At 27.8% G+C, this 25,783-nt stretch overlaps 4 protein-coding genes across 6 annotated transcripts; 3 read left to right on the top strand and 1 right to left on the bottom strand.

Moving 5' to 3' along the window:
• The first annotated feature begins 944 nt into the window (after positions 1-944).
• LOC132923269 (aminomethyltransferase, mitochondrial-like) lies at positions 945-1,737 on the top strand. The gene is made up of 3 exons (XM_060987139.1): positions 945-1,001; positions 1,275-1,668; positions 1,727-1,737. The coding sequence occupies exons 1-3, from the start codon at positions 945-947 to the stop codon at positions 1,735-1,737; spliced, it is 462 nt and encodes a 153-aa protein (XP_060843122.1).
• LOC132922372 (aminomethyltransferase, mitochondrial-like) lies at positions 1,595-3,564 on the top strand. The gene is made up of 3 exons (XM_060985859.1): positions 1,595-1,668; positions 1,803-1,885; positions 2,091-3,564. The coding sequence occupies exons 2-3, from the start codon at positions 1,816-1,818 to the stop codon at positions 2,321-2,323; spliced, it is 303 nt and encodes a 100-aa protein (XP_060841842.1). The 5' UTR covers positions 1,595-1,668; positions 1,803-1,815; the 3' UTR covers positions 2,324-3,564.
• On the bottom strand, positions 3,387-10,614 carry LOC132922370 (putative leucine-rich repeat-containing protein DDB_G0290503). 2 transcript variants are annotated; one of them, XM_060985856.1, is made up of 13 exons: positions 10,334-10,614; positions 10,193-10,271; positions 9,994-10,113; positions 9,784-9,912; positions 9,503-9,731; positions 6,129-6,212; positions 5,641-5,805; positions 5,437-5,579; positions 5,049-5,266; positions 4,457-4,627; positions 3,995-4,084; positions 3,557-3,742; positions 3,387-3,484 (listed from the first exon to the last, which is right to left on the bottom strand). In XM_060985856.1, the coding sequence occupies exons 1-13, from the start codon at positions 10,408-10,410 to the stop codon at positions 3,442-3,444; spliced, it is 1,734 nt and encodes a 577-aa protein (XP_060841839.1). In that variant the 5' UTR covers positions 10,411-10,614; the 3' UTR covers positions 3,387-3,441. The 2 variants fall into 2 exon arrangements, with proteins under 2 accessions (XP_060841839.1, XP_060841840.1); XM_060985857.1 differs by lacking the exon at positions 4,457-4,627.
• Positions 10,615-17,657: 7,043 nt separating this feature from the next.
• On the top strand, positions 17,658-25,414 carry LOC132921919 (polyphosphoinositide phosphatase). Of its 2 annotated transcripts, XM_060985162.1 has the most exons (14): positions 17,658-18,008; positions 18,095-18,290; positions 18,366-18,573; positions 18,842-18,906; positions 19,227-19,474; positions 20,210-20,405; positions 20,775-20,973; positions 21,051-21,276; positions 22,596-22,821; positions 22,906-23,041; positions 23,729-23,932; positions 24,011-24,157; positions 24,264-24,434; positions 24,826-25,414. In XM_060985162.1, the coding sequence occupies exons 1-14, from the start codon at positions 17,922-17,924 to the stop codon at positions 25,037-25,039; spliced, it is 2,523 nt and encodes an 840-aa protein (XP_060841145.1). In that variant the 5' UTR covers positions 17,658-17,921; the 3' UTR covers positions 25,040-25,414. The 2 variants fall into 2 exon arrangements, with proteins under 2 accessions (XP_060841145.1, XP_060841146.1); XM_060985163.1 differs by lacking the exon at positions 17,658-18,008 and having other exon boundaries at positions 18,155-18,286.
• The last annotated feature ends 369 nt before the right edge of the window (positions 25,415-25,783 follow it).

Raw genomic sequence — 25,783 nt, 5'->3', positions numbered from 1 at the left:
TTACTCTCAAGACCTATTATTCGTGTACTAAAATATTTAAATAGGTGTGTATAATATTCCTTTTTATGTAGTTATCAATATTGTTGAACTTTGACATATCTTACACATTTATTTAATAATAGTACCTATCAATTTTACTATTATATTTGTTGATAAAAATTGATATACATTTAAAGTTGTGAACATTCCCCTTGTACCAATTTGCTACGCTATGGCTGTAACTTGATGGCAGCGCGGGCTAAAGCTTTGCTTAATACCTAAAGCTTGAAAATTTAACTCAAAACTTTTTATTTAGTTTTTTTCATTGGAAATTAAAAAAAAGTTTAGTATAAAGCTACTTAAATTTTTTCGAGTGATATAAGTTAAATGTTGACAACATTAAAGGTGATTCAAATTAAAATAATTAAGTGTTCTGAAAAAATTTTTGTTATTCAACAAATATTAATCGTAGAAACATAAAATATTTGACTACCACTTAAATTATAATTTTCTATAAAAAATTTAATTTTCAAAATGTTGAGACTAATTTTAAGATAATTTCTTTATAGGTATATCTTATCATAATTCATAGATTATTTAATTATTAACTGTTCTGTATTCAATTATTAATCAAAAATTACAAAAAAAAAAAAAGTTGTATAAAACAATAACAATTGTTGAGTGGAATTTTCCCTCCCTCTTTACAGCTTCAAAAAATCCGACAGGCTAATACTAATTTTTGTCAAGGTTCATGGATATACTAAATACTAATAATAACAAAACATATGCACGCACCTGTACCCTCTATTATTTGCCCCTAATAATAATATTATATTTGTATCGATGCAATTTGTTGTTTAGATCTGGGAGCGGGAAAAAGTGCGCTGAGCTTGTTCATAGACGACCAGACGGGTGGTATACTGGACGATTTGATCATAACGAAAACGAATGGGGATTATTTGTATATGGTGACTAACGCTAGTTGCAAAGAACAGGACATGCGAATGTTAACCGAACAATTGGTGAGTATTTTTTTGTTATTCCTGATAACTTTATTGAGCACATGAATGTTTTGACTTTTAATAAAATTGACCAATTAGATCCAATTTTCTACCAAAAATCATATTCAAAAATGAGCATTGAAGCATTTTCATGATTCCTATAAAAGGCAACAGACGAATAAGAACACATCGTAGTGAAATCAATACATACATCGTTTAGTTCAGAATCTTAAATATTATTTTTCACTAGTTTTCACTTATTTCGTAATCTCGCCTCTACCAACACATTCCTAGATTTTCTATTGTGAGCACTGCCGGAAATCGCCATCTCATGTCTTCTCGTTGGGTTTTCAGGCCATTGTCAAATCGAGTGGCCAAGACGTGAGCTTGGAGATTTTGGACAGCGATGAACAGCCACTACTGGCCTTAGAAGGACCCCGTGCTGCTGTCGTTTTGCAGTCGGCAGTAGGCGAATCCATCGATCTGTCGAAGCTTTACTTCATGGACTCGACTACGGCCACGGTCTGCTGCGTGCCGGACTGTCGGGTTACCCGGTGCGATTACACCGGCGAAGATGGTTTCGAAGTGTCCGTGCCCTCCGATCGGGTCGAGGCGATCGCCGAGGCGTTCGTCGCTCACGACGACGTGAAATTGGCCGGACTGGGCGCCAAGGACACTCTGAGGCACTGTAATCGACCGATCTGTTTTATTTTGTTATATTATATAATTATTATCGTTCTCGTCAGCACTGCGTTAGGCGTGCCACGATCGTATAATTATGTAATAATGTCATATACGTGATAATTCAATTTTCGTTTGCAGGTTGGAAGCCGGTATGTGTTTGCACGGATCAGATATAAGCATTGAAACGACGCCGGTCGAAGCTGCGTTGATGTGGACCATAAGTATATAATATATATATATACCTATATAATTTGTATAATATATCTGTACGCCTCGTTTATTGTTTTTCCTCCCAATATTACCGCCCCGTCCATTGTCCGGGATGTTGCACTGCACGGTGTAATATATAATATATATATATATATTATATATGTGTGTATGTTTTGTTTTCACAACGTAAGATTTCTGTCATTTATTTCCTTTCAGGCCGTAAGAGAAGAGACGAACAACGGTTTCCCGGCGCTTCTGTGATTCTGAAACAACTGAGCGACGGCGCACAACATAAGAGGGTCGGTCTCGTACAAAAATCTCACGGTGCTCCAGTCAGGGGCGGAGCTATCTTATTTAATGCAGTAGACGGTGAAAAAATCGGTTCGGTGACTAGCGGATGCCCGTCTCCGACATTATCCCAGAATATACGAGGTGTGGCTAATAAATAACGAGATTTTCTCTGTAAAAACTTTTTATTTATATTTTTTGATGGTTTAACATTTTTCCCCTTCTATATACTCCCCTCCATGTTTGACACATCGCTCCATTCTAATTTTCCATTGGTTGAAACAGTGTTGGAAATCCTTTTCTTGCAATGTCTTTAACATCTCTGTCGCTTTTGTTTTTAGAGCTTCAACTGACTCAAAATGTGTGCCCTTTAACGCACTTTTTAGTTTTGGAAAAAGCCAAAAGTTGCATGGAGCGAGATCTGGTGAATATGGGGGGTGTTGAAGCACTGGAGTTCGATTTTTAGCTAGAAATCGCTTTATAGATAAGGCACTGTGAGCCGGCGCATTGTCTTGATGCAAGATCCAAGAGTCATTTTCCCACAACTCAGGCCACTTTCTTCTTACTCGTTCTCTGAGTGTTCTCAATACTTGAAGGTAATAATGTTGATTCACAGTTTGTCCCTGAGGTACCCATTCTGTTATTATTACACCCTTAATATTGAAAAATACGATCAACATGGCCTTCAGTTTGGACGACCCACCCGTTGATTGTCTTCATCTTCTTCAAGACCCTCACGAAATCGTTTGTGCCACTCAAAAACACGTGGTCGTGATAGGACACTATCTCCATATACTTCAGTTAATAAATTAAAACTTTCGGACGCAGATTTTCCAAGTTTCACTAAAAATTTTAAATTAATACGTTGTTCAATTTTTTCGTCCGGCATGATTTCACATGACATTCAACACGTAAGAGGTCAATTTAAACGACGCTTACACATAGACTACAAAACGGAAACTGACTAAACTGGTATTGTTCGATGCAGTGATATTCATAGATTACAAATATACTACCATTATACCCTTATCTACTCATGCCTTATCGCTAAGTAGATAGTCTCGTTATTTAATAGCCACACCTCGTAGCTGTATGGGTTATGTAGACAGTAAATTTGCCAAAAATGGAACGGAGATACAAGCAGAGGTCCGAGGACAGAAGATACCTATGGTTGTCACGAAAATGCCATTTGTGAAAGCAAATTATTATTCAAAACCCAAAAAATAACAATTTAATATTTAATTTATAATAACATAACATAATAACATAATATTATCCATCACAGAGAACTGCGTGAAGTTGACATTGGTGAAATATTTGATCTAAAAAAAAAGAATAGAATATACAATTTTAGTGGACAATGAACGTACCTAATTATTAAATATTTCTCATACTTTTTATTCCTCCTTCTATTGCGATGTTGTTTTTTTTTGATAATCGAATACTTAGATCTAAATTTTGAATTATCTATTATTCGTCTTAGTTTTCTATTTTTTTTATAAATTTTACAGCAGTTATATTTTAGTTGATTGATTTTTTGTTTAAATCCTTCAATCATATTGTGCATTTCATTTCTCCACCTATAATTTTGTTTATAATTTAAATAAATTTAGTTTGAAGTATTTATATTATTATTATTGATATTTATTGATAAATGATAATTATGTACTAGATAACTACTAAATTATTTTAACTATGTTTATTATTTTATTAATAATGAATAACTACTATGTATGGTTATCACTGTATCTAAAAATTAATAATCATTATTAAAAGTAGTATTTAAACTACTCAATAATAGTTTATTAAAAGAATAATATAATTTATCTTACATCTCCATCACTTGTTTTTGTGCTTCTACGTGTTGAATAAGTTCATTAATTTGAGTTTCTTTTTGCTCAAAATTGTCTTCTGGTCGTTTCCTAATAAAATATGATATTTTATTTTATTTTAGAATATGAATATTTTATTAAAGGTATATATTATTTAATATTTTGAATGTAAAACTTGGAAATCATTAAAATTTCCTACGAATTTATACGACTACATCATACTACTTGGCATGAATCAAAATAATTGATAATACATTTTAATTATGATTTCAAACTTTTTTTTAAATCATAAAATTGTATAACACTTTTTAAACATTGCTCACATAAAACTATTATTAAATTTATGTATATTTTTAAAATTTGTTTTATTGATGTTATTTTTTGCCATACAGACTTAACAAAATCTGTTTTTATCACTTTTTAATTGTAGTACTTGTTAACAGTTCAACGTATTATCCTTACAATTTACTAATTTCCAATTCCAGTGTTTTTATTCTATCTGATGCTCCCAAAATGATTCCATTATTTTCAGATATTTCATTTATTGCTTTGTTTAAATGATTTTCTAGTGATTTTGTTGTATCCTTTAAAAACGCTATTTCCATTAAATATTTATTTTTTTTTCTCGCGTAACTGTAAACATTATCAAGTTTGCCATTTTATAAAAAGCTGTATACTAATACGTATTAAACCAATAGTGATTCTTAATTTGTAATTACTAATTAGTCATCATTTATCTTTGTCAATAATTATATATAAATTGTATTTTTGGAAAAATGTAAATTGATGCAATTAAACATCTGGCTATAATATTTATCATACTTATAATTTACTGGTAAGTTTTTTTGCTATTATTCAAATGTTTATATTTAAGTTTTTACGATCGAATTTCAATTTTTTATTTAAATAATTGATGTTTAATCAATATTAGTTTATTAATTTTTTACTATAGCAATATATCGCACGCAAAATTCAAATAAAAATGACGGTTGTTTTCGATTAATTTTGAAATTGTATGGTTATTATTTAATTAGGCATTTGTTTTTAAACAGACCTCTTTTGTAGTTTCCTATTTGTTTCTTTAAGAATTTCATTATCTGCTATTAAATTGCTGAATGTGTTTTCATACTCTTTGATTTGTTGGGAAAACATTGTCAATTTCTTAGAGTCTGGTTCATTCTCGCACTTCTGACTGATAGATTTATATTTCTTATCTATAATTTCATACTCTTTAGATATCTGTTCGGTTTTATTAAACATAATTTGTTTTTCCTGGAATTTATAGAGTTATTTAAGTCAGACCATAAATTTAAAGTATGCACATCCAAAATGTATTCCAACATTGAGATTATTTAATGTATAGATTTTCTTAATTTTCTTAATAATTATTAATTAGACAATTTTTATTAATGAAGTATTTAATAGGCATTTAAAATACACACCGTACGTAGAAACTCAATTTCAACATTAGCCTCACGTAATTTGTCTTTGTAACATGTTTTCACCTTTTCTACTTCTAAGTTGACTTTTGTACCGGCTTCTTGTATTAAATTTGTAAGCTCATTTTCTAATTTGACAATTTTTTCTGAAATTTGTAATTTATTTAATAAGATACATGTATTTTAAATGTTATTTATAATAATGACCATTTGAATTTTTTAAATCCGTTAAAAGTTTATCTTTTTCTGAATATGTTTTTTCTACCATTTCAATTGCTTCTTTAACTCTGTATCTGGCGACATCCACGTCTGTCTGATATTTATAAACAACTTCATGGCACGATTCTAGTGCAACTTCTAATTCCTTACGAACTAATAATAGTAAGTATTATTTTATCATGACATTTTAATAAAAATTATTATAGGAACTAGGCACTCGTAAACATTTTTTTATTAAAATAATGATAGGTGTATTTTTTTCTATATTTTTCTAGCTATTATTAAAATAACGTTTATATTATACATCTTAATTAAATCATATTTATTTATTAGTGAAATTAAATTAATATTATTTTCTTATAACATAAATGACATATAATATATTATATGATAATATAAAACTAAAAATTAATATTAAAAAAAAAAATTATTAAAACGATTTTATTTAAAAACTATAAAGTTATGTTAAACTTTACCTCGATTCGATTTGTCTATTGCTTGGTTTAGACGCAAATTTTCATTTTCAATTATCTTAATTCTTGAAATTTCCATCTGATAACCTAAAATTTTATGTATAAGTATTGAATAATATAGAATATAGATCCATTCTTAGGCTTAAAGAAATTACAAAAAATAAAAAAATACCTATATAATTACCAGCTGCATATTTATGATTTCTTTTTTTTTTATTTGGTGAGGAGAGTAATTATAAAAATTTAAAATATAATCATTAATAAAATGCTAAAATAAGCAAATTAATGATTACCATAATAATAAATAAAAACAAAGTCGAAGTAAAATGGCCTATTTATGTATCAACGAGATTTAGAATACTTTTGAAAATGACTAATTTTGAAATTATTTGATGTACCCTCTCTAGTCTCTATATAGTATAATTATCTCAACTTCTTTATTTTTATAACATTCTTTTTCAAAAAAAAAAAAAAAATTTTTGTAAATACAATTTTCGAATTAATCAATTTTTTTTTAAGCAATTTTTATCAATCAACTTGTATTCTAAACCCAAAATCGGTAAGACAAGAGCTAGGTATAATTAAAAAAATAATGTATTAAATTTGATAGTTGTATATATTTTATCGTTTTAAGCACTTTATAATACATTATACATTTATTATTAAAGTAATATATTATTTATTATTTATGAGTTATTATTTTATTTTATTATTAGTCACATTATAAAATTATATAACTTATATAAAAACATACTCGTATATTTTCAGAAAATACAATTCTACATTTATACATTTTTTTAACAATATTATACATTTTTATTTACAATTTAATTTACGAATATTATATTATAAATTATGTCATAGGAATTTATGTTTCATTAATCTAGTTCGGGGATATCCCGAGTGCGTCCCGTTTTTAATTTTTACCTTTTTTATAGCCCAAGTGCGTCCACAGTCTTATCGACAAATTATATTACAGTGCCTGAGTGCGTCCGCCGTCTTATCGACAAATAATGATGAATAGCCCGAGTGCGTCCTCAGTCCACAGCTGCTATAGCCCTATAGGTATCTATTTAAGATAAAATAATCGAACTTTTAAGATACCTACATGTTTGACGATCGATATGGTGGTTAAAATGTACAACTATAATACTTTCATTTGTGCATTTATGACTGTAAAACACTGGAAACGGTGGGGAAATTAATTTTAGCTCCGATAATAATTTTCTATGATTACAAGTTAAAACTTACTCAGTTACGGTCAATAAGTGCTATAGTGAAATTGTGTGCGAAATAGTGCCGTAATATTATATAATACAAATTGTCAATTTGCAAATTTTAAAAATGTCATTGCCCGAAAACATGCTAGCCAACACGGTAAGGAAATAAAAATTATTGAAAGGTATAAATTAAGATTTCATAAAATATTAAATAATAATGTTAGACGATGGAATTGTACAAACAAAAAGTGTAAAGCATATTTTAAAACCGGTGAAAGTGGAGATACTGTTATAGAGAATAAATTAGATCATAACCATGAAAAAGACGTACAAGACATTATGGTTAGACAAGTTATTCGTAATTCATTAAAAAGAAAAGCACAGGATGAAATTTGTGAACGGCCACTTAAATTAATACATCATGAATTAAGAAAATTAACACAGATACATTAAATAAAACTGATATGAATTGCTTTCGCAAAAGTATATATTTGGCAAGACGATCAAAACTACCAGCAAGACCATGTAATATTCAAAATGTACATGAAGTATTGGATTCGTTAGAAATAAAAACTTATGACGACGAACAATTTCTCATGGTTAATGACAGTAATCAAAATATAGTAATGTTTTCATGTGAAAAAAATTTAAATACTTTAAGTACTGTTAAGACTATATATGTAGATGGTACATTTAAATATTGTACTAAATTTTTTTTACAATTATTTACAATACACGGCTTAAGTAATGGTCATTACATACCTTTAGTGTATTTTTTACTTAATAATAAAGAATGCGAATCATATGCAAAATGTTTTAATATATTAAAAACTGAATGTGTTAAATTAAATTTATGTTGTTCTCCCGAATATATATTTGCGGATTTTGAATTATCTATTCATCTTGGCGCATTAAAAGTTTGGCCAACTATAATTATTAAAGGATTTCGTTTCCATTTGGGGCAAGCATGGTGGCGTCACATTCAAAATTTGGGGTTGAGTAAAGATTATCGCGACCAAACGGAAATAGGTTTATTTTTGAAAAATATATTTGGTTTACCATTATTGAATCAAGAAGATGTAGAAAACTGTATTATTGAAGATTTTATATCTATAATGCCGAAACATGAAAAACTCAACGAATTTATGGATTATATTATAGAAAATTATATAGATTCTGGAGCAAAATTTCCTATTTCCATGTGGGCCGAAATGAATAGTAGTTCTGAAAGAACAACAAATACCTGTGAAAGCTTTCATTCCAAGTACAACTCATTATTTTATACACATCACCCAGACATATATACATTTTTGGAAATATTAAAAAAAATTCAAATTGATACTAAAATAGCAATCCGAACGGCCACACAAACGACAAACAAACCAAAAGGAAGTACGTGCAAGAAAATTACATACATTGAAGACAATATAAAACAATTTAAAAATAATAAAATATCAAGATTCGATTTTGTCAAAAGAATGGCATTTAAACACCAGCCTATATAAATATATAATAATAACAAAACATTTTTTAATAAATTGTATGCTCACCTAAACTTAACGGTGTAAGCTTAAATAAATAAATAATAATAATAATAAAAATAAATAAATAATAATAATAATAATAATAAAATAATATTTTTGGGGTGTAAGCCAGTTCACCTCCTCGTGGTGCACCCTGGGTAATTCTAAATGAACTGGGACGCATTCAGGCTATGTAAAAAATATGACCTTTTTTTTCTTGGGACGCACTCGGATGATACCTTATTCTGGACGCACTATAGGAACTTTAAAAAGGGGTCATTTCGGGACGCACTCGGGAAACTCCCTCTAGTTCAACATCCCGCTTGCAGAATTTAAAAATATTTATATAGTAATGTATGATAAAGTGTACACTGTTTTCACGGACACACGGTATTTATATAAAATTAGTAATCCATAATTAATATATTTAGTTTTATTTGGATATCAAATAAATATTATTTAAATTCATATATGTACTCCATGTTTGACATTGATTTAGTTTACTGTATTAGTGTATTACTGAACCCATCTATGATTATTGATTAATTAATGTTATTTGACTATTTATTAAAAAATTTAATTTTCATAAAAATGTACGGTATGATTTGTAATAAACGACCACACAGTTTCTTACTACAATTTTCTTTTTCGATGCGAATACGTTTGGATTCCAGTAGCAAATATTTGTCATGTAATTCATCATATTTGTCTATCCAATATTGGCATTTATTTTCTACTTCGAGGATCTTCTTAGTATAATTCGTTTTTTCATCACTAGTTTGATCAAAGTTTATCATTGGTTGTAGTTCGCCAATTTTGTTTTGTCGAGATGGTGTGCACATAATATGATTGTTTTCTTTTTCCTAAAATGTTTTTAAAAAAAATTTATGCTAATTTATTATGATTTCTACTAACCTGCAGATCTTGTTTAATTTCATTTTTATTGTGTTGCACACCAAAGGAAACTAATACATTTTTCAATTCTTGTTCTAAAACTCTAAGTGTTTTAGAGTTTTCTTCCAATAAAAAATTTTCGGAATCCTCCTAAATGTGTAGTTTAATAAAATTAAGACATTTGTATTTTTATTTTCTACCATTATAATAGTATAATAAGTATTCACAAACCTTATTGTATTTATTCTGTGATTGCTTTTTAGAAAAATCATTTGTTTCGATATGTTTTTCATTTGGTATTACTGTAGAACTCATACTAGACATTTCATTTACCATGGACATTTTTTCATCCTAATAAATCAAAAGAAAATTTACAAGATTGAATGAAATGAATGATACGTATAATTTAATAATTAATAATTGCAGTTACTTTAAATTTATTCAAATTTTCATCAATGCCAGTCTTGAATGATTTTGATAATTTCAAAAGTTTTTCTAATGGCAAGTCACTGTATAGAAATTGAATAACAATTAAAAATAATTAGTTGTAAATTCTCAGATTCTGTCAAACTTTTCGATCGTGTCAGATTTTTCTCCTGAATTTAAATTTTCCTCCAACGAGTTTGTGTTGTCTTCTGGTGTAGACATTGTGTAAATAGCGCAGCAGCTTATTGAACAAAACAACAATAATTAATAAATTAATGAAAAAAAAAACCACTAAATGAACGAATTCAAATAGATTATATTTTATTTTGTGTTATAAACTATAAATATTTATAGTATAACATATTCATGTAAGTCTGTATAGGTATAATATGATCAAAAAAAAAAATTCAAAACAACCGATAGTAATAGTACAGCTAGGTAGATCATAACAAACTATTATAGGTAGTGTCGTTTAATTTTGTCTCGATACAGTATTTGTTTGTATATAGTAGTCGCGCTGTAATCATGGCAACACGTCACACGATTTTTGAACACTTCAAAGTAGAAAGATGTGTCCATCGTATTACAGCTGTTTCCTGAAAACCGTTAGACCGAAAAATGGTTTCTATGTTATTGTGAATACTGAATTCTACTTGTATCTTAAACTGTATAGATTTCAAGTTATAAGAATTTATAATAAATAATAATATATTATATTATACGATTTAAAAACACTTAGTATGTAATAAAGTGAAGAAAATACCAAAACAAAAATTAACGATCGTTGTTTAAGGGTTTTAAGGAATTATACAAACTTTAATAAAATAAGTAAAAACTCTCATGGCCTCATATCAAAAATAAAGACACTAAGTTTTTTAAACTTATACGTTCATAAATTCATAATATTATAAGATTAAATCGAAATATATATTCCATTCAACGAATTGTTTTTTTTTAAATATTTTATTTGTATTTTGATCGTGGTATAAATAGGCTATAAATATAGCTCATAGGTAAATTGATGTATGTTATTTTTTTTTTTTATTATATACTATAACTTATAGATTGACTTTTTTTTTTTTAATTTGTAAGTTCACATTATTAATTTGTCTAATTTGTATATGCAATAATGATAAAATAACATACAAACGTTTTTTTTTAAATATAACTTCCTAATTCAATGTTATATAAAATAAATACATCACTCACATTGTTCTGCGAGTTCTGCGACCTTTCTAGAAAAACTAAAACTAGAGAAAATAACTAGAAGTCCTCAACCCAAGAAAGATCATAATAATATGTAGATAAGTATAGATTCTTAATTAGCAATAATTACTATAGATAAGTATTAAGTAATAACTAATAACATATTATGAAAATGAAATATAAAAATAAAATAATTTTATTAAAAAACTTTAAAATCGACAACATATATTGGTTAGCGAACTGTTGCTGTTAAAAAAAACAGTGATCGCTTATAGACTTGTGTATACCTTATAAACGTTACATGACATTATACAGCACGAAAACCATTGGTCAAATGCACATTTAAATGTTTAAATGTTATATTTCTTTAATTTGGTATATTATTAGCGTAATATGCTAAGGTATAAGTAGTTTATATAGGTAAGTACCTCCTAGGCATTTAGTATATATTTATGACGTTACATAAATCTATTATTTTAACAATTATTGTATAGACAGGCGATACCCGTTTCTACCAAAAGTGTGTCTTTCCTTTTTCCATCAATATCCGTTTCCGCCAAATAAGATAATATACCACGTTTTTACTAAAACAATTGTATACTAGGTACGCTTATATTAAAAGCTATAACACATTTTATTTTAACACACAAATTTAAATTGTGCAACTTTTACAATTGTTTATCAAATATTGTCCCGTTATAATATAATCTTGGTTAATCAGCATATAAAAGGTAATAAACACGGCAACGGTTTAACTACAATCAAATACCATAAATGTTACAAAAATATAGGTACATTGTTAATATGTGTATTTATACATTTTACATCAATCCGAAAAACTCACAAAAAGTATATTCTACAATTAAAAACAAAATATATCATCCAATTACATGAGTACACACATACATAACAGCTAAAGTATATAAACCATAATATATCATTTTTTTAAACCCAGTATTAGTATATTAAATAAACTTATTACTGTATTAAAGGTTTTAATATAAGAGTAGTATAACAATTGTTTTGGTGAAAACGTTGTTAAGTTAGGTGGATCTTATTTCATATTTGGTGGAAAAGGGAAAAATACGCTTTTGGTGGAAAAAGGAAAGGTTCACTTTTGGTGGAAACGTGTTACGTTATTATTATAACGCATTTGATTTTAATAACCAATTATTTTTCCTTGTCTGATTTGAACGGAACGCGTCTTACACGCCACGGCCGATCCGTACGTTATATTATACTTAAAATATAGATTCCAGGTAAGTTTATTTTTTAACCAAAATATAGTGATTGATATCTTATATATATTGTATTTTTATTATTTTTATTTTTAATTAATGTGGCAATGTTGCATAAAAGTTAGCAGGTAAGAACGTTCTCAATCGTGCTATTAAAATAGGTACGGCCGATAAGGACCGTTCTCAATCGTGTTCTACCCCTTGGCGTGCGCACGGGAGTGTCATAATGGGCTTGCGAATTTTGAGACGATTACCTCACTTCATTAGCTATAGCAAAACATTAAACTAACTATCAAATAAACTGCAAAACTACTCAAGTTTCAAAATGCTATATTTCAAAAATTAATGAATTGCGCCAAATTCTGACTTCACCATCTTTTTTATTATAACATTTATAACTACATACCTATACAAGTTCAAAAAACAAAATCGCGAAAAAAAGGTGTCCGGTAAAGCAGAAATCTGAAATACACTACATTATTTTTGTATAAACACTATATAAATCCATTATCAATTCGATAATCGGAAAAAAGCACCAGAAAATATCTCCGATATAAAAATACGATAAAAAAGCCCTATACTAACAGAATACATAATGTCATTATTTTTTTTTTTATTATTATTATAGGTATTGTACATTTTATAATTTTAAACTTTTATTTCAATAATTAAAAAACATCAACAAATGACCATGGTAATGAATGATTAATAAAATAATTGATATTGTATAGTGACTATATTTTACTAATAATGCCTATATTTAAAGCTAAAATGATCAAATAATATAAATAAAATAAAAATAATAATACCCTATACATTATTATGACGTGTATCACATTACTTTGCTTGTCCGGCACATTGTACAGACAATTTCACTACATTTATGCGTAGAGCAACACATTAATGATAATAATATAATATTACATATATAATATCTAATCAGTGTTTTAACACACCATCTACTATCTGCAGCTGATTTAACTTGACACTTTGTGTAGTATACCGTTATCGTCGAGAACATAATAATATATAGCTGAATGGATATTTTTAGTTAAAAGTCTTTTGAAAAAGAATGTTAGTTCTTATAGGTATAGTACTAATTATGTTCTTTTTCGTTAGAAGATTATAATCGTTTAAAAATGTTATAAGTATTAAAAAAATTAATAATAAATACACATAACGAAAAATTAGTTAGTGTTGTTTGAGTGACGAGTGTATTGGTACACTTAAAATCATATATCGTTTTGGTGCATTATCGTCGAACAGGACGACTAACGTCACACGGAGAAAATGCTGCAATAACCAATAAGTAAACTAATTATGTCGGTATAAGTCCACTACGCACGTTATTCGGCCACCCAAAGACTTAGGTGGCATGGTGGTTAGCTGTAAAATCGAGGTTAACGATGCCGCCCGATTACAGTACCAAATATTATTACGGTGATAGTAGTGGCACGTTACGAGGGCGGCGGAAATTTTTCACAGGTCAGCGTTGCCGTGGTCAACGGTATTCCCAATCAAATTACCGGCCGTTAAGGCAAGCGCCAGATTGATATGTATAATGTATATACATGCAGCATTCCGAGCGCATGCCGATGCCGATGCAAAACTGACATCACGATGTCAGTGATGTAATCCTGTCACTATACAATATTTTGATATGTATAATAAATAAATATATATCGTCACCACAGTCACAGTCGGGATATATATATAATAAATATGGATCTCGTTCAGTACCGTCGTGCCACCTCAAATAGACGTCGTCACTGCAGCACTCAAAGACATGTTGACTATTGGCTGTGAGTTTCCGTAACCTCACGTCATACGTTATTTGATTTATTTTTAATTTTTATATTTTTACAATATCTTGGTGAGACGTCTCCGACACCGACATTGTAATTTTGTACGATCGCAAATCACCATTTGCGTATTGGTTCGGCTTCTTTATCGGTCGCCGTATTATTTTTATGCATCATCGCCGATTATGCATTCGGCCGTTCGTCAGCCTCCTCCCTTCTCCTCCAACGACGTTTTTTTATGGACGTGCGTCCGAGTGTGCCACCACTTCATGGCAACCTACTCGGTGTTATAAATGCTTCGGTACGTATTTAATATTTTTATCGTTGTTGACCGGCTTCTTCGCAGATTGTTCCATCGCCGCACACCAAATCTCTACCATTTGTCGTTACCTTTGTACGTGCAATGTCTTCGCAGATTGTTCCATCGCCGCACGCCAAATTCTCTACCATTTGTCGTTACCTTTGTACATGCAATGCAGTGCACGCAGTGTCGCTCTAACTATACCGTTATATATGACGTTTCGTGCCCATCATCAAGCAGTCGGTCACATTGTTACGTAACGATTAATTGTCGATCTCTCGTACATCAGTAACAATTGCCATAACTGATATTGGTGTCATTAAGGCAGCGTCGGTGTCCACTCCGCGGTACCGCTAGCCACCGTGTCGCCGTCGCCGCCGAGACGATCGTAAAAGGCGGGTGTCGTTCGGCCGTACAGAGTGGGTCTTATGCGTCTATAACCGACCGTGCGATACCCGTGAACTCGTTACACGACGGGGTGCCGGAGAACGTGTGTTGGTGATTTATCGCCAAACTCCGTAGTGCCTCCTCTTTTTCGTACCCGCGATCCTGCATCGCTGCAGTCGTCTAATGCGACGAGAACCACGATTTTACGTACGTCGTCGGTTCGTCAACTACTGCATCGTCGACATGCGACAGCGACATTGTATTTTCGTATAATTCCACGCTGTTTACGTTATCGCAAAATACCATCATTTACACTTCGATGCTATGTCATTCACTATATATATATATATTATATACTAACTTATTATTGTGTGCGTACGTGTCCGACTGCTGGTGTAGCATTATCTATACTATACATATAGTATATGCGACAAGTCCGTCACAAAAAACGTCGAAATACTTACCTTGTCGGAGTCCGACGGACAGACACTTGGACGACAAATCTTGTGGGTCCACGAGTGTGCCGCCGCAAGGTAGGTTTTTTACGTTATCCGCTACAGGTTGTTCCGTCGCCTTCCGCAAACGCAAACCGAGTATATATATATATGTATATATAAAATAATAATATATTATTATTATTATTATTTATTATAATCAACGCCAGACGGCTTTTACAAAATTAACAGACAAGAAGTACATAGATAACAGTAAAAAACATATACAATATATAAGATGTATAACTTATACTAACTTTAATATTAGAGAGAAGAAAAAGAAATAGTAAGTAAATAAATAAAACAACATGGTGTAAATTATGTGATGAAATTATAAGCAGCTACTCCTGTACTTAAATTTTTTTGTTGATCCAAAATTGTAATTTAACTATTTGAACTGAACTAAAAAGTTTGACTATTATAGTTATTACTTAATATTTAAATAGAAATGTATATTATTTGTGTGTAATTATTTTTTTGTTGATATTTAGAGTAGGTACATTACAGATGAATCCAAAGCTGTATCTGAGTGGGGTCCACGGTGTTCGGACTCCCCCCCCCGAAATTTTTAAAAGTAGAAATATTTTAATGGTGAATATAGTTTATTGACTAAAAATGTTCAGCATTTATAATTTAAAAACATGTTGGCCACCGATAAAAAAGACATGTATAAAAAGACAGATTTATTTCTGTATTAAAAAAATTTATTACAATATATTATTATTTATTTTAAAATTTAATACAATTAATACAATTTAAAAAAATTATACCCAAAAATATTTTGAAAATTAAATTAGGTGAAGAAAATACCAAAATACGTCTTTTTAATTTTTAATAAAAAATATTACATATTTTAAATATTCCTAATATTATTAGTAGACTATTATACTAAATAAACTATATCGCCTGATAATTTTTTATTAATAAATGGACTAATTTTGTACATAAAAAAAACCTACGAAAACATTCAAAACAAATTATATAAAAGTTATAGTGGTGGCTTAACTCAATGGACACTAGATGAATATTTGACAGCTATTGCTCACACAATAAAACTATTTTAATTATTTTTTAAACTTTTATTTTTATTAATTGCATTACATTTATAATGAATTTTTTATAACATTGAAAACGTTATTCAATATAGGTACAAAAATAAATCCATGTCTTTTTAACGTTTTTTGATCAAGGTTTTCAAAAATGTTATTTTTCTATATTGTTTCCAAATATTCAATTTTAATTTTTTTTTCTAACAAAAGTTATGTTACAAACTAGTCAAAAAATTATTTAAAAATATTCATAATCTAATTTTTTAAGAATGAATTTATTTTTTAGTGTTAAAACAAGAGTTAAAACATACAAAAACATGTATAATTTTTTTATGATTATATAATGTTTATATGTTGTTAAAGAAGATGCTCTATAATTTTTTTCATGTTTATATATTGTTAAAGCAATTGCTACAATTTTTTTTTTCTATGTTAAACTACTTAACTTTATTAGAGAAAGTAAAAGAATTATGCTACAATAACGAGAATGTAAGTATTTTATTTAATATTTAGGTTCCTATTAATTTCTTTAGATTATCATATGAACTAAGATGAGTTCTAAGTAAAACGTGTGGTAGGTTTAATGCTCAAAAACATTAAAAAAAATCTTACTGTTCCATGTCACCCGAAACTCAATGTGATGACTTGGATCGTCCACTTTTTATATTTTTTTTAACCAAGTTATGGTTAAATTACATTTTTTTTTTTATGCAAATATATTCATTTATACTGTGAGCCTAAAATAGATTTTTTTCAAATTAAAAAAATTAATATTGAAGCTGTAGGAGCCTGGGAAATTTAAAAATCGTGTTCATTTTACCCGTGTTATATGGCAATAACAAAACGGTTTATACTTCGGGTGACGTCACGGTGTGGCTTCTCCCACTCCCAAAATTTCAAAAATGCGAAATGAGGCAACCTGTATAATCTATAAGCCTTGGGTATTATCTATGGCTGTTTGTTATCAGTTATCATTTTATATTTATTGGTTTGGTCGTCCTGTCTTGAGATTTTTTATTATTATATATTTTATTAAATTATAAATGGTAAATACTAAATATTAAATATTGTTTTGTATACCTAAATTACAACTAAACAGGTCCCTAATATAGTAATATATAAAAATATCGAAACTATTTAAAATTTGTGAAACATGAATAATTATAATTTACATAGTGGTTACTAGTTATTAATTATATACACTTTTATAACATATTAGCGTATCTTTGTTATTATTGTTCCACATTATAGTAAGTATGGACAAATCCAATTGTACGTCCCAAATAAAATGTCTTCCAGCCATAAATTTTGTGCAAAAAATTGGAGTATATGAATCTAAAAATGTAAGTATAATTATAATTTTGTTGTATACTTTGTAACTAATCATTTTTATCAAATGAATAAAAAATGAATCCAATTATATTTTCAGAGATATTTTGTTGTTGGATCTAATAATGCTCGTACAAAGTATCGCATTCTTAAAATTGATCGAACAGAAGGCCATGACCTGACAATTGTGGATGACCGAGTTGAGTATACAGAACTAGATATGATAAATTCTTTGAATGTTGGATTACACAGAAATACCAGTCTAAGTAAAATAGCATCAGCATTTGGCATAGTTGGTAAAAATAAATTTTTATTTAAAATAATCAATGTATCAGTGTATCACTACATATTTGTTTATCATTTATGTTAAGGTTTTGTAAGACTACTAGAAGGATATTATATGATTTTAATAACGAAACGTCGTCGTGTTGCTGTGATAGGACGTGAAATAATATATAAAATTGAAGATACGTCTATGATATACTTGCCTAATGATGCATATCGTATTCCTAATGTAAATGAGCCACGATATTTGAAAATTTTTCAAAGTATAGATTTATCTAGCAATTTTTACTTCAGGTAAGGCTGGATAAATGTGTTAGTTTAATAGCATAGAATTATTTTTTTTCATGTGTACTGTTAATGATAGAATTATAGAAACCCATCTCTTTTATAGTTATATTTAAAAAAATGAACAGTATACATCAATCTTAATTGAATTTTTAAGTCTAATTATTTTGTAATTTTTATGTATTTTTTTAAAGAGTGGATGAGAAGTGATTTTCTATACAAATTTGTGTCAAATGTATTGTAATATTAAATACTTATTTAATTTTCTTATATTTAGTTACAGTTATGATGTTACGCATACACTACAAGTCAATATGTCAATTGCACAAAATATTCCAAATGGTTAGTTAATTATTCAAACTATTTGTCTTTTATTACTATTATTATTGTTTTATTATTTTATCTAGAAATAATATATAAAATGACAAATAGTTAAATAATATGTTACTTAAAATATTAATTTGAATATATTTTTAAGATCTTTAAAACTTTCTTTCAGAACTTTTAAAACAATTATATAATATTATAAATCATATTTATTTTCTAAACTTTGCCATTTAATATTTATTATTTGATTTGACATTGAAAATAACTTTAATACATTGTTTCATAATTATTTAATTTTAATTACTTCATTTATATAATTTATATTATTGTTGTAGATTTGTCTACTGGAGAATGTGTATTTGTTACCAGAAGTTGTCCAAATAAAATATTCGTTTGGAATGACTATTTATTAAAAGATGTACGTGACAAATTGCATCCAGATTGGATTCTAAATATAATGCATGGTTTTATTAGTCAATCAAATGTTTCAATTTTTGGACGTCCAATTTATATAACATTAATTGCTCGGAGATCAAATAGATATGCTGGTACACGATTTCTGAAGAGAGGCGCTAATAAAAATGTAAATAATTATTTATTCAATGGTTAATGTGACATCCCACTTAGCTTTCTACAAGAAAATTCAAGGTTTTATTAATTAGTGTTTATAAACACCCTACCAATATTATGCTTTTTAAAGAAAGTTTTCAAAAACTTATTCCTATATTCATAGAAATAAGCTTTTATTTTTAAATGACAACATTTCCTATGTTTTCAAATCATCATATTTAGATAAGAAGATACATTATACAAACTGTGACAATTTACTTTATACATAAATACTATGTACATACCGATACAATAACATATATAGCCATATAGGTATATACATGCATTATATATACCTATGTGTTATTATGTACAAATATAATTTAATTTATATGTTATGTTGGAGATAAATTTGTAAGGAAAATCCAAATTTATTTTTAAGTTTTAATGCAATATACTAAATATTGGCTCCTTCACAAGTTAGGTTAGTACGTACTGTGTCATGTAATATTGTATTTAAAATGGAACTTAATTATATTAATTTAATCTTCAGAAGCATAATAGAGTTAAAAAATATATATAATGTTTACTTTTCTCTTTGGTCTATTATAAGGGTTAATTAATACTATTGTAATGAATAAGTTTCCCAAGTAAGTTGTTGTTAACTTAATTAAAACATTTAATTATATGTTTGTATAAATATAAGAATAAAAAATTATAAAATGTATTATGTATAGATTGATAATATATTAATAAATATTTATTTTAGGGAGAAGTTGGAAATGAAGTTGAAACTGAACAAATAGTTCAAGATCATGGAGCAAGTTGTCAAAATAATATGTATATAAGTTCATTTCTTCAAATGAGAGGTTCAGTTCCTGGTTTATGGAGCCAAGATATAAGTAAAATGGTACCAAAACCAACAATATCATTCGAATTAAATGATCCATTTCATGAAATACCTGGTTAGTAATATATATTTATTTGTTTTATTGATTATTTTGTTTGATTAATCATTAATACTTATTCAAAAACTAACAACGTGGATTTTACTATCATGATGGTTAAGTGCTAAAATTTTTTATAGTTATTGGTTTTTTTAGAATTGCTAATAACTATAGTCTATTAAAAATGAGATCAGTATGAATAGTCAAGTTATGTGCATAAGTGTGGCTTTGTTCTGTGGGACACGACATGTAAATCAGCAGGCGGTTGACTTGGTGGGGACCGTCTCATCTGCTCGCGGTTGGTGAAAACTGGTCGCCACCCTGTACCAATCTCATTTTGAATAGACTATAGATACTTTTATTTATGTTCAATCTTATTTTTTCAAGGTGCTCATTTCAATAATTTGTATAAAAGATATGGTTCACCAACAGTTATTATAAATCTTGTTAAAAAGCGTGAAAAGAAGGTTCATGAATCGCAACTAAGTGATCATTTAGTATCAGCTGTAAAATATTTAAATAAGTTTTTACCGCCTTGTCATCACATTCAGTATATACATTTTGATATGGCAAGAATGAATAAAAGGTATACATCTTTTTGGATTTTCTTTAATAATTTATTTTTTATTAGTACCTATATATTTTATTTATATATTTTATCAGTAAAAATGTGAATGTCATGAGACGCCTTGATGAAATTGCGCGTATGTCAATTTTTAAAACAGGGATGTACATTAATTGTCCACGGATTATAGAAAAACCTACTTTTGGGCAAGATAAAAATGGTACTATACTTCAAAATGGAATAATTAGAGTAAATTGTGTTGATTGCTTAGATCGTACTAACACTGCTCAATTTGTTATTGGAAAATGTGCACTAGCTTATCAAGTATGAATCTATGTTGTATTTATAAATGTATTTGGTGGTGGTGTGAATAGAGCTAATTAGATCTATAACTATAGTTCAGAACTCCAGTGACAGTTATGGTCTTCTAGAAAATAAGGTTATAATATTTTTTAAATTGATAAGTGTATATTATATTTTTTTGAAATGTACATAGATTGTGCCATAGGTATATAGTTATTTTTATTCATAATCACTGTTTAAATTAATACATTTTAGTAGGCCTGATACCAATTTTTATTACTATAGTCTAGTTTCTTTTAGGTACGACCCAGGCAGTCGACTTCTGCGCATGACCTCGTAGCCAACTTTTGTGTTAATAATCACCACTGTGGGGGAATTGATTGGACGTGATCTGTCCACACCAACAAAATCTGGTCGCTTCTAAAAGTGACTCGACTATAGTGTCAAAGAACTTTCATTCCACCTTCTTTAGTTCTTTAGTCAAATTTCAACTGCATTTTACCTATTAGTTTAAAAAAATGTTTTCAACTTAAAAGATTTTTGAGCTTAGTAAAAATATGATTATCACGAGACGCATGGGTAAATTCATTTTCTTATTGAAACTCAAAAAAGCTAGTGGTATTTAACTTCCTTTATGACAATGTCTGAGTTTAGACCGGTTGCATTTTCTTTAGATGTGATATTCATTATCTACTGACACATCTTTTTACATTCCAGATTTTGTACCCATTAAGCTCATGAAATTTTTTTTGTCAAAAATATTTATTTAAGAACTGAAGAGGTGTAAGAGAAAGTTAAAGAAGCTAATGAGGTGGAGTATGAGTTCTTCAACTCTGATAACAAGATCTAGTGTTACATCTACAAATTAATGTAGAAAATAACTATGTACTTGTAGTAGCAATTACCTATAAATTCCATGAAATATATATACATATCAATTTTTTTAAAATTTTGTGATCTCACTTTTTATGTAAGCCTTGTATATGCCAAGAAATCATCCTTTTTTTATAAATATTTTATACTACTCATTATCAGTGGCACCAAATGAAATTATAACAGGCAGTATAAATAATTTGATTGATCCACTCTTTTCTTCCAATTTACCGACCCCTCGGAACTCTGGACATTATTTTTTTTAAGTATAAGTAACTTAATGACATTATTTTGTTTAATAAAATTATAGCAGAAAGATTTGGCCTTTTGTAGTACTCTCTTATTTTTTCCATTCACTCACCAAATTTTTAAGGTGGTTTAAATAAGCTACCTGGAGTGCAATTTAGGCACCACTGCCTAATTTTGCCACTGCCTATTAATTATATTAATAACTTTATATTTTTCAGCTATATTATTTAGGATTATTGCATAAGCCACAATTAGAGTATGACACAGACTGTGTTAGATTATTGGAAGTTTCATATGAGGACCATGGAGATACTTTAGCTTTACAATATGGTGGATCTCAATTAATTCATCGAATAAAAACTTACCGTAAAACTGCTCCTTGGACATCACAAGGCAATGATATTATGCAAACATTGAGTCGTTATTATAGCAATACGTTTTCCGGTTAGATTTTTGTTAAATAATTGTTACTTATCTTTGAACCTAAGTTTAAATATGTTATACAATAATGTATTTGGTTATGTCTAGATACTGAAAAACAAAATGCTATAAATCTATTTTTGGGATTATTTTGTCCAAATGAAAATGAGCCGGCCATTTGGGAACAAAATTTTGATTACTATTTACATCATCCAGAAACAACTTCTTTTCTTTCGAATGACTGGTAAATAGTGATTGTATTTTATAATTTTTTAAACCATTAAGTATTACTAAGTATTATTAGCACATTATTTTTTTCTCTCTCTGGACAACATACAACATAGACAAAGCATATTTACACAAAATCATATTTTTTTTTTATGTTTTTAAGTATTTTTGAAGTAAAATCATCTATTAAAAAAAATTATAGAGAATAATATTTTTATGGTAATGACATATTGATTTGTTTAAATATTGTTTCAAAACAATTTAATATTAATTTAAATTTACCAATTGATTTTTTTATTTATAAAGTCAAATATAAAGTCACATTTATTATTACATAAATAATAAAAAATAATACAAATATAAAACAGATATGTCAAACCTTCAAAAATATTATCTTTAATAATTTTTGTAATAGGTAATTTTATTAATTGTCAAAAACAATTTTACATGAATGTGTTTTGTCTATATTCTGAATGTGAAGAAAAATAATATTGTGCTTACATCATCTCATTGATAGTATTAAGTAATATAAATAATATTATCTAGATTAGTGTTTCTCAACCTTTTTCTTGATCATGACACCCTTACTCACTTAATAGTAAATTGTTTATGAATGCTTTATATTTTCAATAGTTTTATTGGTTAAGAAACACTGATCTAGACTATTAATTTTATAAATACAATACAATTTAATTGTTTGCAGTGTTCCATTGACAAGATGGTGGGATGAATGTGTTATGGACTGTTTGCCATTATCTTGTATGGAAAGCAAAAAAAAATACTTAGAAATATATCCAGCCAATTCATTAAATATAGAGGACCATGATAGCTTTAGTCACTTCTATAAAACAGACGAATTCAGTGTAATGTCTGAAAGTTATACTTTTGAAATTAGTCATTCTGTGAGGTATAGTTTTTGTAATTTATCATTGTCTATAATTTATAAATAACAAAAAATCAATAATTATTTTTTTTCTATATTTAGAGATTTTATGCCAAACTGTGTAACAGATTTCAGTCCATTTTCTATGCGTATTAGACCTGGTAAAAAGCGTGAACAAATCTCTGACAAAACTAGAAATCCTTCTATGACAGGTCATAGCTCTACAAATTCAATCAACTCAAGTAGCAGGTACCTCCTTTATCAATTATTAAAAAATATAATATATTTGATTGTATTGTTACATTAAACTTCATAATTAGTATTTCTATTTACTTAAAACTATGTTTATATTTAGTTGTGGTAGTGGTGAAAGCGATGAAGATATTTCTTTTTCAAAGCGTATTGATTCAACGAGTATTGTGTCAAAAGATAATTCTATCACATTTGATCCTCTACAAACTGAACAGAGCATTTATGGAATTAATCTAGCAGTCACAAAACCAGCAGAAATTGCTATTTATAAAAAGTAATTTTATTGTTATATGATGATTGATAGTTAAACAAAACATAAGCATTAGTATTGTAAAAGTTAACAATTTATAATTTTTTTATTTTTAATAGTGGTTTATCATTCTTCATGAGAATATATTGAAACCTATTTTGAAATTATTTTCTTTAACCTTCAGAAAATAATCAAATTACAACATTTTCAAAAAAAAAAAATTAAATTAACTACTCAATAAAATATTTATCCTAGAAAAATCCATTATTATTGCTTTTGTTTTGTTTAAAATCTAAATGTATTATATCAGTTCATACTAAATATATGTATATACCTATACTTACAGATTGTATACATTTGTTTTAATTATTGAAATTTGATTACACAACTAGAATTTATTATTTTAACTTTACAGGTATATTCTAATGGCAATTAATCCAGCAAGTGTTTTAGTAGTAACACCAAACAGTCAATCTAAATACAATAGCTCATTTAATGTTCCTGTACCAGAAGTTAGTCCTTCGAATATAAGTCTTTATGAATCATATATTGAAAAAGGTTTAATCGGTGAACCCATTTGTAGCAACAAAATGATTTTTCAATATAAAAATTATGTTCAATGTAATTAATAGACACATAATATGATATTATTATTAATGTACTATTTTTAAGAGCAAATAATTATTCATGTTATGTAATTTTTATTATTTTATAAATAGTTTTATAATTATAAATATAATATGTTAAAGTATATAGTATTAAATATTTATCTATTATATACATGGACATAATAGAAGTGGAGAAGATACAGTCTTTCAATGTGTTACTGTTGTTACTGGTGTTCGATATTCTATTATATTTGTTATACTTCTTATATTGTAAATTAAATGTAAAAATAATGTTATCTCTTAAATGTGTGTACATAGTTAAAATGTTATATTTACTATATATTTTAATATTTATATATAAAATAATGTTCAATATATATAATTTATTTTAGTTTATTATATTATTATGATTTACAATATCTCAAACTGAAGATGATGTTTATATATATGTATAAACATCTGTTATGGACTTATATTTGTGCTGTCAACTTTTTATCTGTTAAAATAATTTATTTTTGTGTTTGTAAAGTAAAATACATTATACATTAAGTGTGCATGTAACGTATAGATTAAATGAAGGTACCTAAATAGGTAATAGAAAAAAAATGTCAGGAAATTGAAGTTACAGTAAAAAAGACACATTTTTTGACACTATATTGTTATTGAAGTTAAAATATGCATTGTAAGATTTACACCAGGATACCTTTATGGCTTTTTTTCAGCGATATTTGATACCAAAATAATGGAGAGTGGAGATAAATTTAT

Source organism: Rhopalosiphum padi, chromosome 2 (assembly GCF_020882245.1).
Source record: "Rhopalosiphum padi isolate XX-2018 chromosome 2, ASM2088224v1, whole genome shotgun sequence".
NCBI classification, from domain to species: domain Eukaryota; kingdom Metazoa; phylum Arthropoda; class Insecta; order Hemiptera; family Aphididae; genus Rhopalosiphum; species Rhopalosiphum padi.
Note: the sequence above shows the minus strand (reverse complement) of the source record. Positions and strands in the feature narration are given on the sequence as shown.